The 13,444-nt window shown below is 40.9% G+C and overlaps 1 protein-coding gene across 1 annotated transcript in view; it reads left to right on the top strand.

The window, feature by feature from the left end:
* Positions 1-3,895, top strand: part of LOC142488560 (aquaporin-4-like) — a 47,836-nt gene extending 43,941 nt beyond the window's left edge. The window contains exon 5 of the mRNA XM_075589034.1: positions 3,518-3,895. Coding sequence (XP_075445149.1) covers positions 3,518-3,796 — 279 coding nt within the window. The 3' untranslated portion in view covers positions 3,797-3,895. The remainder of the gene's footprint in view (positions 1-3,517) is intronic.
* Positions 3,896-13,444: the final 9,549 nt, after the last annotated feature.

Below are 13,444 nucleotides of genomic sequence, written 5' to 3'. Positions count from 1 at the left end.
TACCAGCAAGCCTCCTGGTACCGAGTATGGCTGGGTGGATACCATGCCCGTTGCTTCTTGTGGGTAGGCCATTCTCTTTGTAGGAGTCACTTGCAGCAACGGTCTGTTCTGTAAGCTGGCTCCACGCGACTGACAAGCAGGGGTTGAGTTGTCAGCCACTACCTTGACCAGCTCCACCCTCATCTGACACAGCTGGAAACCCGCCCCCACTAGTAGCAATTATGGGCGGGTCCCACAACTGGATAGGATGTCCTTTAATTGAGGCCGCACCTTTCACAGTCCTGGAGGGCGCGGCTACAGCTTTCGCGCCCTTACCCTCAACAGGGTGGGGTTTCTGAATTGGCGCCAATCCCGGCCAACTTCTTGCAACATTCTTTCCTTTTCCCCGCGTAGCACTATTTACAGGGACTACTTTTTGCAAAAGCACCGCCGCTTCACCAGCTCCTTGCTCCGCGGAATTCGCGCCCATGAAGCTTAATTGAAAGCCACTCCCCTTAATTGAGATTAGGGGAGGATCCCACAAATTAATTGGCTGGCTCAGCACTGGGGCTGAGTTAGTCACTGTCCATGAGGGAGCGGTCTTAGCTTTCGCGCCATACTCCCTTGCAGAATTTTCTGCAACTGGTCCACGCGGTCTCCCAGGGAAGCGGGAGCCGCCATTTTGGGTTGCACTATCAGTCTGTTCAATGATTGAGGTAGCGTTCATCTGTTTGTATGCCGACTGACAGTCACTCTCACTATGTTCCCCACAGGTCACAGCAATGTCCTCAACACTGTCCTCCAGGGTAGTACCCTGTGGTCCTAGGCAGGACCAAAACGGTGCGACCACTGCCTTAGCACCACTCCACAGCAGGCTCGCGAAAGTCTTTTCCGTAGCTTGCTCTTCACCCGCACACACGCCAGGTGCGTTCTCCCCATCAGCCTCCGTCCGCCATCTTGGAATATCCGCACCGCGCGGATCCTCCATTCCAACGGTCGCCACGTCGTTACTGTACTTAGTAGTATTGTACATGGGGCTCCTCTCTGAAGGGCAGCCACCACACCGATACAATAAAGATTGCTCTGATGCACCACCTTGTGTACCTAATGTAGGCTGGACTCGTGTTTGCACTACCTCAGGCTAGGCTCACTCTGTCTGTGTCTGCTGTATCTCCTCCCTCCCAGTCTGTGCTCCCTTCGGTAAGTGGTCTGGAATGGGCTAGAGTACTCTGGGGCTTCCATGCAGTACTTGGGCGTCTACCTACTGTTGGCTAGCCTAGCGCAGACCCTTTCCAGAATTCCTGACCTCGTTAACAGGCTATCCCTCCAGGCATCTTACCAACTAGCACTGCCTCAAGGTGACTAGAACAGCTATAGCCCCTCTCCAAACCTCCAACTCCTTTCAGGCCCCTAGGTCGTCCCTGCGAGCTGACTATTCTCCATCAGCTCCCTGACTACTCCTAGGTCCGTCCCAACGCAGCACAAAGTGGCAGCAGACACTCTCCCTGTTTCCCAGTGTGCCTAGTAAAAGCCTGTCCTGTTGACAGGTCTACTTCTCTCAGCAGCGCCTCCAAATGTAACGGGTTTTCTGGCCTAGCCTGACCCACCCAATCTCACATTGGCCCCTGTGGTCTAACCAGTCCCCATTATAGTGTAGTGTCTGGTGGTGCACCTGTTGGCAACAGGACTCCCGAGTCTCCAGCATGATGGTGTAAGGGGATTGCCTGCCCAGACAGGCAGCTAAGGTAGTGTACTTGAGTCCTATCTATATCCAGTGCAGCGCCTCCACCTCATCAGGATCCCAGCGTCCGCTTGCGGATGATCCTTGTGAGGAACTCCTCTGTGGTGCACCCCTCTGTGTAATCACTCCACACTTACACACGAGGGCATATTTTAACAGGAGCATCTTTATTGACGTACGGCGGGCCAGCTGCCCCTCACAGTGGGTATTCTTAGCCTCCCATGTTCACCGCACTTCCCTTTGAAAGGTATGTCTTCCCTTAATTGGTGGATTCCCTATCTCCCCTTTAGGAAGATATCCTCTGTGCCAGCTCCCTGGTCACAGGGTCATGAACTGTCCTTTCAAGCCTCAGCACAGACTTGCTTCTTTACCTTTCATCCAACACCTCCAATACACACAGACCTAACTTTTGAACAGTGCTGTGCCTTATGTATCCTCTGGGGGCTGGCACAACTCTGACATCACTAACCATGGATTCAGAGCATGTGACCACTCCCATCCATACATAGGGCACCTCACCAGGGTATGAGGGCAAACCTCCATGATTACTGCTGGCATGCCCATAACTTACCAGGCCTTACTGTCAGCAGGAGAGATGACTGTTAGTCATTTTACAGCATGGCTACAGTTACATGACCTCACTGCGTCATTTGATGCTGCGTTGCCATCTCCACATGCCGGCTGAATCACGGTAAGTAAAGTTTACTACATGCTGGCACTTAATTTAAGTGCCTTTGGGAAGCGCGGGTGGCCTCTGTAAACCCTGTACCCCCTGCAGTTAATATCGCCCCACCCAGTTTGTACACTGCTGTGTTAGACTGTTGTCTAACAAACACTGGTGCCATGAACCCTCAGGTGCTTTGGACTCTCCGGTAGTCAAGGTCTTAAATCTCACGATGTGGCCACTGTGACATTGGGCCCCTGGAGATCCAGACCAAATAGCTACCAAAGGCTACATCATGGGTCACTCAAAGTGTTGTAGCAGGAGCAGAGACAAAGGGCCACATCAAGGGTACCTGTTGGAGAGCCCTGCCATAAAGCTAATGTATCCATACAGGTCAAACTTCTGATAATCTGTTAATTGTTACTCTGTAACTTTGATAAATGACCCCCTTTTGCTTTACTGTCCATTAGTAACTTTTGTCAAAAGTGGTTTATTTGTATAGATTGAAGTCAATGGGGTTTATTTATCAAAGTTTTATGGCTGCTAAACTGGTGTTCAAAAATGTTACATATATGTATGAAATAAGAAAATATAAATTGTTTCAATGAGAATATATTCCCTGGTAAAATTGAGTAGTTTGTTTGTCCTTGGCAAATGTACCACAATGTTCTTACTATGATTAGTATTTTTTTTAAATTAAAGTCTCAAGTCTCCTGTGAGCAAATCTGGGGTAAAACCGATGCAAAAGAATTGCACCAGACTTTTCAAAAGAATTCAATGGAGTTATTTATTAAACTCTCCAGGCTAAAAAATCAGCCAAAAACTGGTGAAAATATACTGTACCAGATAAACTGTTCCAATTCTATGGAAATGTTTTTTCTTAATACAGTAAATGTAGAGATGTTTTGCAGCTGGGAGACTTTGCTAACGAACCCTTCAATTCCTTATCTTTATACATTTGGTGCTGTTTATTGCACTGATTGTGTCCTAGTTTTGAAGCTTGAAGACTTTTGTAAAAAGATGCATAGTTCTGCTACTATATATTTTTTTTTGTTTTGTTGGTTAATATTTTATAAATAATTATTAAACATAAAATGCTGCCTTTCAACTTTTCTATTTTGTTTCTCCTTTAGATTTACTGGGTTGGACCAATTATCGGAGCAGTTTGTGCCAGTACTACTTACAATTATATCTATTGCCCTGACATCGAGCTCAAGGAACATTTTAAAGAAGCACTTAAAAAGGCTTCCCAAAGGGCGAAAGGGAAATACATAGAAGTTGATGATAACAGAATCCAGGATGATACTGATGACTTAATCCTGAAATCAGGAACTGTTCATGTTATTGACATTGACCAGGTTGAAGGGAAAAAAGGAAAAGATTCAGCTAGTGAAATATTTTCTACTGTTTGAAGTATAGTTACTTTAAGTATTCGAACTTGGACAGGAGTTAAATATGTAAGTATATTTGTAAGTATGGTATAATTGTATAATATATAATGTTATATAAATGCAATGTTTTTGAACGTATGTTCTAGTGAACAAAATTACCATTATTAATGGTGAAATTCTAATCAGAAAATTTGGGGGGTTTCACCTTGAACATTTTAAACAATAATCTTCACTGATTAGAATTTACCTGGTCATTTAAAAAAAAATTCACTAAACTACTGTACATGTGACAATATGACTATAAATTACAATGGATTTCCATTGTGAACAAGTAATAATGAATTGTCCTTTAATTGAAAAGTTCTGTAGAAACAAATGTCTATTGAAATGAACCATGCTTAGACTCACTCACCCAAAGATGGCATATGAGTAAAATAAAAATTATTAAAACTATGTAAACTGCTTTTTTTAAAAAAAATTCTCTGATGTTTAATATTAATCTTCAATTATGCTTCACATATGCGAAAAAACATTGGGGTGTGTGTGTGGGAGGGGAGGGGTTCATTTTTCTACACCTTTATTAAGGACAAGTGTTCCCATTGGGATTTATGGGATATTTTGCCTTCATAAATCGAGTGTTGTATTTTTGCACCAGTTATTCCCAGATTTTTCTGCAATGAGATTTTGAAATTTACTCCCAATGGCTGCCCATTTATAATTTTTTTTTAAAGAGGGCTACTGTAATTTACACCTCATTGGCATGATGCAATACATCTAGCATCTAATCACTAACATTCCATTTATTTGAAATAAAGATTTGATTTATTAATAAATATACAAATAAGCATTGTTTGTAACCCCTTTCCTCAGCTCCAAAGGTTATCCCATCTGACTAGTCCATATAATGCATGCTCAGTCTCTGAGACCAAATAAATGGGTGCTGGCCGGGCATGGATGAAAGTGTGAAATAGAAATGGTGCCAGGAACTTTTATGAAACAAAGTGTGTTTATTGAACACTGTCCAGAAACACATTCACATATAGAGACAGGAATGATATGACACAAAACACGTGTCAAATACAAGCTTTAGGGAATCATTCAACGCAGGTACTTGTTACCCATTGCAAAGGATGAAGTGGAAACATCTCACATGAAGACAGTAACGCAACAAAAATCTTCTACAGTATATTGGCCGATTAAACATGTATGTTCACTTGCTAATGAACAGGGCATGTTACTAAACTGTAAAATAACAAATAGTGACAGGAAATGAGACATAACCCGTGTATAGGAATTGCATGATGCAAGAAGAACTTGCTTCTGGAACAAGAGTGTGGCTATTTTTACCCTTAAGCTGACATTACAGATCCCAAGGTACTGTAAGCTAGACAGAGGGGTAGAACCTGAGTGAGCTCACGCAATGAACCCTTTATCCAAAATAATCCCTCATAGCAACCAATAGGCAACCAAGAAAGGTCTAAATGTGTACTAAGGATGGGCATATTTGCTGGCTCAAATTCTGAATACCCACAGATTTAATTGTTCAATTTGAATTTTGAGTTAAATAGCACAATAATTATTTTTCCAAGCTGAAGCTTCAGAACACATCTACAATTCATAGTGAATTAATAGCCAATATTAAAAAAAAGGCTTATTCTCTGATTTATAATTCATTTGAATAAAAAATATTTTCAAATTGTACTCAATAAGAAATATACATTTAAAATGTGTGTACCAGAAAGTCAGTCCTCATTTATCTTTTAATTTAATATTGTTTCTTTAAGTATTAAAGGTACCTAGGCGCAATGTATTCTAGTTTATCAAATGTGCATAATTTTGAATTTATACTAATGTTTGCGTGGTAAAGTGGGATACATGTGCAAAGTTACATACAGTACAGCCCTTGTATCTCAGTGGGCAAATGGGCATAGTAGCCATTTAAAAAAAATGTTTTTGACTAAGCGGTACAGTATTTTGTTTACCACAATGTGTCTTTTAGTTGTAGTGTATCGATTGACTTAAGAGATCTTTATTTTACACACACTGTAAGTAAGCAATGTACAGTTTAACCTAAAATAAAACACCACTTCATTCCAGTATGTACTAGGGTTTGTCATAGATATGACAGCGAAAGAGAGAGAGAGAGACATTGATTTTACAGCATAATCAAGCATATAGTATGCAATGAATTCCAGCTAAATTACAATATCACACGTTCTTTAGTTACATAGTTACATAGTTACATAGTAGATGAGGTTGAAAAAAGATGTACGTCCATCAAGTTCAACCTATGGTAAATTCAGACAACAGATACTTTATTCTATATCTATACTTACTTATTGATCCAGAGGAAGGCAAACAAAAAACCCCATTAAGGGGAAAAATTAATTCCTTCCTGACTCCAAGAATTGGCAATCGGATGAATCCCTGGATCAACATCCTTCCCATGTATACTTATTTGGTATATCCCTGTATACCTTTCCCATCTAAAAAGATGTCCAACCTTTTTTTGAACAAATCTATTGTATCTGCCATCTAAGTCTCCATGGGTAATGAAGTCCACATTTTAACTGCCCTTACTGTAAAGAACCCTTTCCTTTGTTGCTGGTGAAATTTCCTTTCCTCCAACCTTAAGGGATGGCCCCGAGTCCTTTGTACTGCCTGTGGGATGAATAGTCCTTTTGAAAGCTCCTTGTATTGTCCCTGAATATATTTGTATATAGTTATCATATCCCCTCTTAGACGCCTCTTTTCTAATGTAAATAAATCCAATATAGCTAGCCTCTCCTCATAAGTTAGAATGTCCATCCCCTTTATTAATTTGGTGGCTCTTCTCTGCACTCTCTCTAGTTCCATAATGTCTTTTCTTAGGATTGGTGCCCAAAATTGTACTCCATATTCAAGGTGTGGTCTTACTAATGCTTTGTAAAGGGGCATAATTATGTCTACTTCCCTTCCATCCATTGCCCGTTTGATGCAAGATAAGATCTTGTTTGCCTTTGCAGCTACTGCATGACATTGGGCACAATTGCTAAGCCTGCTGTCTACAAGCACTCCTAAATCCTTCTCCATCAAGGATTCTCCCAATATATCTCCATTTAATTTGTAAGTCGCCTTTTTATTCTTGCATCCCAAATGCATAACCTTACATTTATCTGTATTAAACCTCATTTGCCATTTACCTGCCCACGTTTCCAGTCTCTCCAAGTCCTTCTGAAGAGAAATTTCATCCTGCTCTGATTCTATTACCTTACACAATTTAGTATCATCAGCAAAGATGGAGACTTTGCTCTCGATCCCAACCTCAAGGTCATTAATAAACAAGTTAAAAAGCAGGGGTCCCAGTACCGATCCTTGAGGTACTCCACTCACGACTTTAGCCCAACCTGAAAAAGTTCCATTTATGACAACCCTCTGTTGTCTGTCCTTTAACCAGTTTTCAATCCAGGTGCGTATATTATTACTGAGTCCAATTTTCTTTATTTTGTACACCAACCTCTTGTGTGAAACCGTATGAAAAGCATTTGCAAAATCTAAGTAGACCACATAAACTGCATTACCCTGGTCTAAATTCCTACTTACCTCCTCAAAGAAACAAATAAGTTTAGTTTGGCAAGATCTATCCTTCATAAATCCATGCTGACTATTACTAATAATTTTGTTTTCCATTACAGTAGGTATTCCTGAATATTATCCCGTATTAAACCTTCAAGTAGTTTCCCTACTATTGAAGTCAGGCTTACAGGTCTGTAATTCCCTGGGTGTGATCTAGCTCCCTTTTTAAATATAGGCACCACATCTGCTTTACACCAATCTTGTGGTACTGAGCCTGTGGAAATGGAGTCCTTGAATATTAAATATAATGGTTTTGCTATTACTGAGCTTAACTCCTTGAGAACTCTTGGATGTATGCCATCGGGTCCAGGTGCCTTATTTACTTTAATTTTTTCAAGTCGCTTATGAACTTCTTCCTCAGTTAACCAATTGGTCATTAATATGGAGGTTGTGGCTTCCTCCTGTGGCACTACTATTGAACCTGATTCTTCCCTAGTAAACACAGAGGCAAAGAATTTGTTTAATACCTCTGCTTTTTCCTTATCTCCAATGATCTGCCTACCCATCACACTGAAAGGGTCCTATATTTTCTTTTCTCATTTTTTTGTTATTAAGGTACTTAAAGAACTTTTTAGGGTTGACCTTACTTTCTATTGCAATCCTTTTTTCATTATCCATTTTTGCTCATTTGATTGCCCTTTTGCAATTTTTGTTACATTCCTTATAATTCTGATATGATGTCTCTGTCAATTCTGGCTTAAAGAATCTAAACGCCTTCCTCTTCTTGTCCATTTCCTCCCCTGCCTGTTTATTTAGCCACATTGGTTTTGACTTATTTCTTTTATACTTATTACCCCATGGTATACACTGACGAGTGTGCTTTCTAACAATGTTTTAAAGACTGGCCATTTATCTTCTACATTTTTCCCTGCAAAAACATCATCCCATTGTATTACTACTAGATTAGACCTTAGTTTATTAAAATCTGCCTTTCTAAAGTTTTAGGTCTTTGTTGAACCCAAGTAATCTGTTTTTTGATAATTTATTTCAAATGAGACCATGTTATGATCACTGTTACCCAAATGTTCCAGGACTTGAATATTTGTTATTACTTCTACATTGTTTGATATGACCAAATCCAGAACTGCCCCTCTCCTGGTTGGTTCCTCAATAATTTGGGTCATATAATTATCTTTAAGCACCCCCAAAAACCTGTTTCCTTTTGTTGTAACGCTAATCTCATTGCCCCAGTCTATGTCTGGATAATTAAAATCCCCCATTATGCAAACATGACCCAGTTTTGATGCCTTCTCCATTTGCAAATGTATTTTAGCTTCCTCAATCTCACAGATATTTGGTGGTTTATAGCATATTCCCACAAACATTTTCTTTATACTTTTACCTCCACTGCTAATTGCTATCCACAAGGTCTCTACATTTTCATCATTCCCTTCATAGACATCATCCCTTATAATAGGTTTTAGATCTGGTTTAACATATAGACATACTCCACCTCCCCTTCTATTTGTTCGATCCTTCCGAAAAAGAGAATACCCCTCTAAATTAACTGTCCAGTCATGAGTTTCATCCCACCATGTTTCAGTAATGCCTATGATATCATACTGCTCCCTTGTAGCTATTAATTCAAGCTCCCCCATTTTATCTGTCAGGCTTCTTGCATTAGCAAGCATGCATTTCAGGTTTTTTTCAGCCTGTACTATTATCTTATCTGCTCCTTCCTTTCTGCTCCCACTTGGTTTAGTCTTTAGAAGTTTTCTAGTATTATCTCTATTTATTATGGGTATCTCACTGCTTGTCAAACTTGCACTTGCCCCCATTCTACCTCCATACCACCTTGTATCCTCATCTATTCCATTTAGTTCATTATCTGTTTCATTCCCCTCCCCCTCCACCCTAGTTTAAAATCTCCTCCAACCTTTTTAGCATTCTCCCCCCTAGCACAGAAGATCCCTCTTCATTGAGGTGCAATCCGTCCCTAGAATATAGATGGCACCTCTCAGAAAAGGAGTCCCAGTGCTCTAAAAACCCAAACCCCTCCTTCCTACACCACTTTCTTAGCCATGCATTAACCTCCCTGATCTCTGACTGTCTCCCTGTGGTAGCGCATGGCACTGGTAGTATTTCAGAAAATACTACCTTGGAGGTCCTTGCCTTAAGCTTTTGGCCTAGATCCCTGTAATCATTTTTTAGGACCCTCCATCTTTCTCTAACTTTGTCATTGGTGCCAACATGTACCAAGACCGCCGGGTCAATCCCAGCCCCCCCCAACAATCTGTCTACCCGATCCGCAATGTGCCGAACCCGAGCACCCGGGAGACAACAAACTGTTCGGTTCATGCGGTCCCGGCAACAGATTGCCCTATCTACCTTCCTAATAATGGAGTCCTCTACCACCACAATCTTTCTTTGCATCTGAGCATCCTGAGTCCCCACTGTGCTGGAGGAACTATTCCCCTGGCTGCTAGAGGAATTAGTCTCCCCCAGCCTTGCCATTTCTGCCCCAACATTCCCAATATCTTCACTCAACATGGCAAATCTATTGGGATGTGTCAGCTCAGAAACGACCTGCCTCTCCCTATTGCCCCTGCTTCCCCTTCTAACTGTCACCCAGCTAGCTACCTGCTCCTCACTAACAGCAACTAAGCTACCTACCTGCTCCTCACTAAAAGCACCACCATCTGCACCACTAGTCGAAGCAAGGGCCTGCTCAGTGAGCTCTAATTCCCTTTCAAGATTGCCAATGTCCCTCAATATTGCAAGTTGCCTCTTCAGATCAGTAATCTCTGATTCTAAAGAGACCACCTGCTCACACCTCTCACAGCGGTATGCTCCTTGGAACAGCTGCTCCAAGTGCACATACATGTGGCAAGATGTGCATTGAGTGGCATTTTCAATCCTGCTCATTCTAGCAACTATGAAGTTTAGAAGTACTAACAGTAAACTGTACTTCAATAAACTATACCTTGTTTAACTGCTTCTGGTTCTAACTGCACACACTTTAACCAACAGCACTTCAATCAACTACACAGATCAATCAGTACACGCAAGCTCAGGATTCGTTAGATGCCTCTGTTTAAATAGGGACACCCACCAGGTGTGTTAGGTTATCAATTAACTAACCCCACCCACTGCAGGTGTGTTAGGCCAGCCAATTAACCAACCACACCCACTCTGCCCCAGGCAGGAGAAAGGGGAAAAAAAGTTGCAGGCTTCAAATAACAGCACACTTTAAAAATAGTTTAACCCACGGCACACTCCCCAAAAACAGCCACCCCTGCTAGTATACCCAGTACTTCCCTTTCCTTCTGGTTCTAACTGCACACACTTTAACCAACAGCACTTCAATCAACCACACAGATCAATCAGTACACGCAAGCTTAGTGTAAAGTATTTACATTAACTGAACACAATATAAATGATAAAATGCTAACCATAATTGCTAAACCATATAATTGCTAAATATACTTAATTTTTGAAAAACAAAATCTAAAGTTTGAGTCACTTTACTTGTTAAAAAAACAAGCAAAACTACTGCTGGAGGATACTAATAGAGCATTCTGTATGTCCATTGTTGTCAGGGTGTAAAAGTTAACCCTTGGCAATGATAGTACCACAAAGTGGGTCTTGAAACAGGAGGGAAAATTAAGAAATCAGTGCTGTTTCGCACATGTGCCAGTATTAACATGGAAACCGTGTCTGCAACATTTGTTTATTAAATTACAAAGTACATATTGTAAAACTGTCACTTATTGTTAGCATAAAAAAAACCCAACATGAGCCAAAAAAATAAAATGTGTGCTGTTTCGCACACATGCAGTTGTAGAATTACATTGGCAATTTGGGATATGACAGTTAATAAAAACAAAAAAGGCAAAGCTTATACTGCCTTGAACTACGCATAAATTATGTAAAAGAAATGTGTGCAACAAAAATATCTGCCTAATGAAAGGCATATTTCCCTAAAAACTTAAACAACATAATATGCTAACATGGAATAGAAGAAAACACAATAGTGTAGATGATCAGCAACAGCAAATACTGTATGCACAACAGTGGGTTCTCTGCATATGTTGTTGCAGTGCAGTCACCCCCAAGCAGCACCCACTCCTGCCCCTTTGCACAGCTTCACCATGTAGGACACAATAGACAACCACAGATTCCCTCACCACTACAACCACTATCACCATCGCTGTCATCACTGTCTTGAACAATGACTTGCTCCATCTAATGCTGACAGACTGGAGGCAGTTGTATCACTTCTGTGAGTATCTGTTCCACCCATTCCTCCTTACTGAAGTGCCTCCTGAACCACACCCATGATCACTGTAATTAAAATCCCCCATTATGCAAACATGACCCAGTTTTGATGCCTTCTTCATTTGCAAAATATTTTAGCTTCCTCAATCTCACAGATATTTGGTGGTTTATAGCATATTCCCACAAACATTTTCTTTATACTTTTATTTCCACTGCTAATTTCTATCCACAAAGTCTCTACATTTTCATCATTCCCTTCATAGACATCATCCTTTATATTAGGTTTTAGATCCGGGTTAACATATAAACATACTCCACCTCCCCTTCTATTTGTTCGATCCATCTTAAAAAGAGAATAACCCTCTAAATTAACTGTCCAGTCATGAGTTTCATCCCACCATGTTTCAGTAATGCCTATGATATCATACTGCTCCCTTGCAGCTATTAATTCAAGCTCCCCCATTTTATCTGTCAGGCTTCTTGCATTAGCAAGCATACATTTAAGGTTTTTTTCAGCCTGTACTATTATCTTATCTGCTCCTTCCTTTCTGCTCCCACTCGGTTTAGTCTTTAGAAGTTTTCTAGTATTAACTGTATTTACTATGGGTGTCTCACTGCTTGTCAAACTTGCACTTGCCCCCATTCTACCTCCATACCACCTTGTATCCTCCTCTATTCCATTTAGTTCATTATCTGTTTCATTCCCCTCCCCCTCCATCCTAGTTTAAAATCTCCTCAAACTTTTTGTTTAAAGGCCTAGAGCGTGAAACGCATAAGAGAAATATCTTTTTAGCGACCATGATGTTGCGTGTGATTCCTTTCTGCAAATAAACACTCACCTGTTTTATCAGCACATCAGTTGGGATCCCCTGTTTGTCTGCGCTTGGAGCTGTGTTCTCCTCTCTCCTGTCATTCAGGTTTTCTATCTTCAAATCAACTTTCCGGAGACAGCACGCCCATGGAGCCAAGGATTGTAGGTCAACAGTACAGTGCAGTGAGTATTCAGCTGCATTTCTACACAAGCACACAGTGGTTCACCCACATGTCTGAGAAGCTTTTGTGCTCCCTCTCTGGTGAAGCAGGGGTTACCAGTGATTGTGGAGGGGGTAGTGATTGGGTTGTCCTGAGTTCACACTAGACTGTGTCTCAATTTTATACCAGTTCACCCTCCCTCTCCTTCCTCCCCACTGCAGTGTTTATTCTACAACCCTCATTATCAGGGGTTGACAAATCACCAAAAAATCTACTCGCCACACAAAAAAATCTACTCGCCACCTAGTACCAAACGTGTGCTGCTTGGGCCAATATTTACTCGCCCGGGGGTTAAATCCACTCACCCAGGGCGAGCAAATGTATAGGTTTGTCGAACACTGCTCATTATCATTGGATTTATTGCTGGACATAGTTTATTCATTTACTGGACTGTGGAGGGTAGACTGTAACCAGATTTACTTGTACTCATTTGCACTCATTTTGTACCTGTTCTGCATCCCTCATCTCATTATATGATTCAGCACAGATATTTTTTATTGCATCGGTTCTGCTTCAGCTGTGTAGTACTAATTCGGGATTTTCAGTTTCGTGATGCTTTGGTTCTTATTTATTAGAACAGCTTTGTCTCGCCATGTAAATTTCATTGTTCAAAGGGTTATTATTAAGATAATTTAAAAATGATTCCTGTGTACTCACATCCCCCTTCAAAATAAAGAAGATATCATCTATGAACCTCTTCCATAGGACCAGGTTTGCACCAAATGGGTTCTGGGACCAATCTTAATCGGTTTCCCAGACTCCTATAAAGATATTCGCGTAGCTTGGTGCGAACTTTGTCCCCAT

This window comes from Ascaphus truei, chromosome 2, assembly GCF_040206685.1.
Source record: "Ascaphus truei isolate aAscTru1 chromosome 2, aAscTru1.hap1, whole genome shotgun sequence".
NCBI classification, from domain to species: domain Eukaryota; kingdom Metazoa; phylum Chordata; class Amphibia; order Anura; family Ascaphidae; genus Ascaphus; species Ascaphus truei.
The sequence above is the reverse complement of the archived record's forward strand: the minus strand, read 5'-3'. Positions and strand labels throughout refer to the sequence as shown.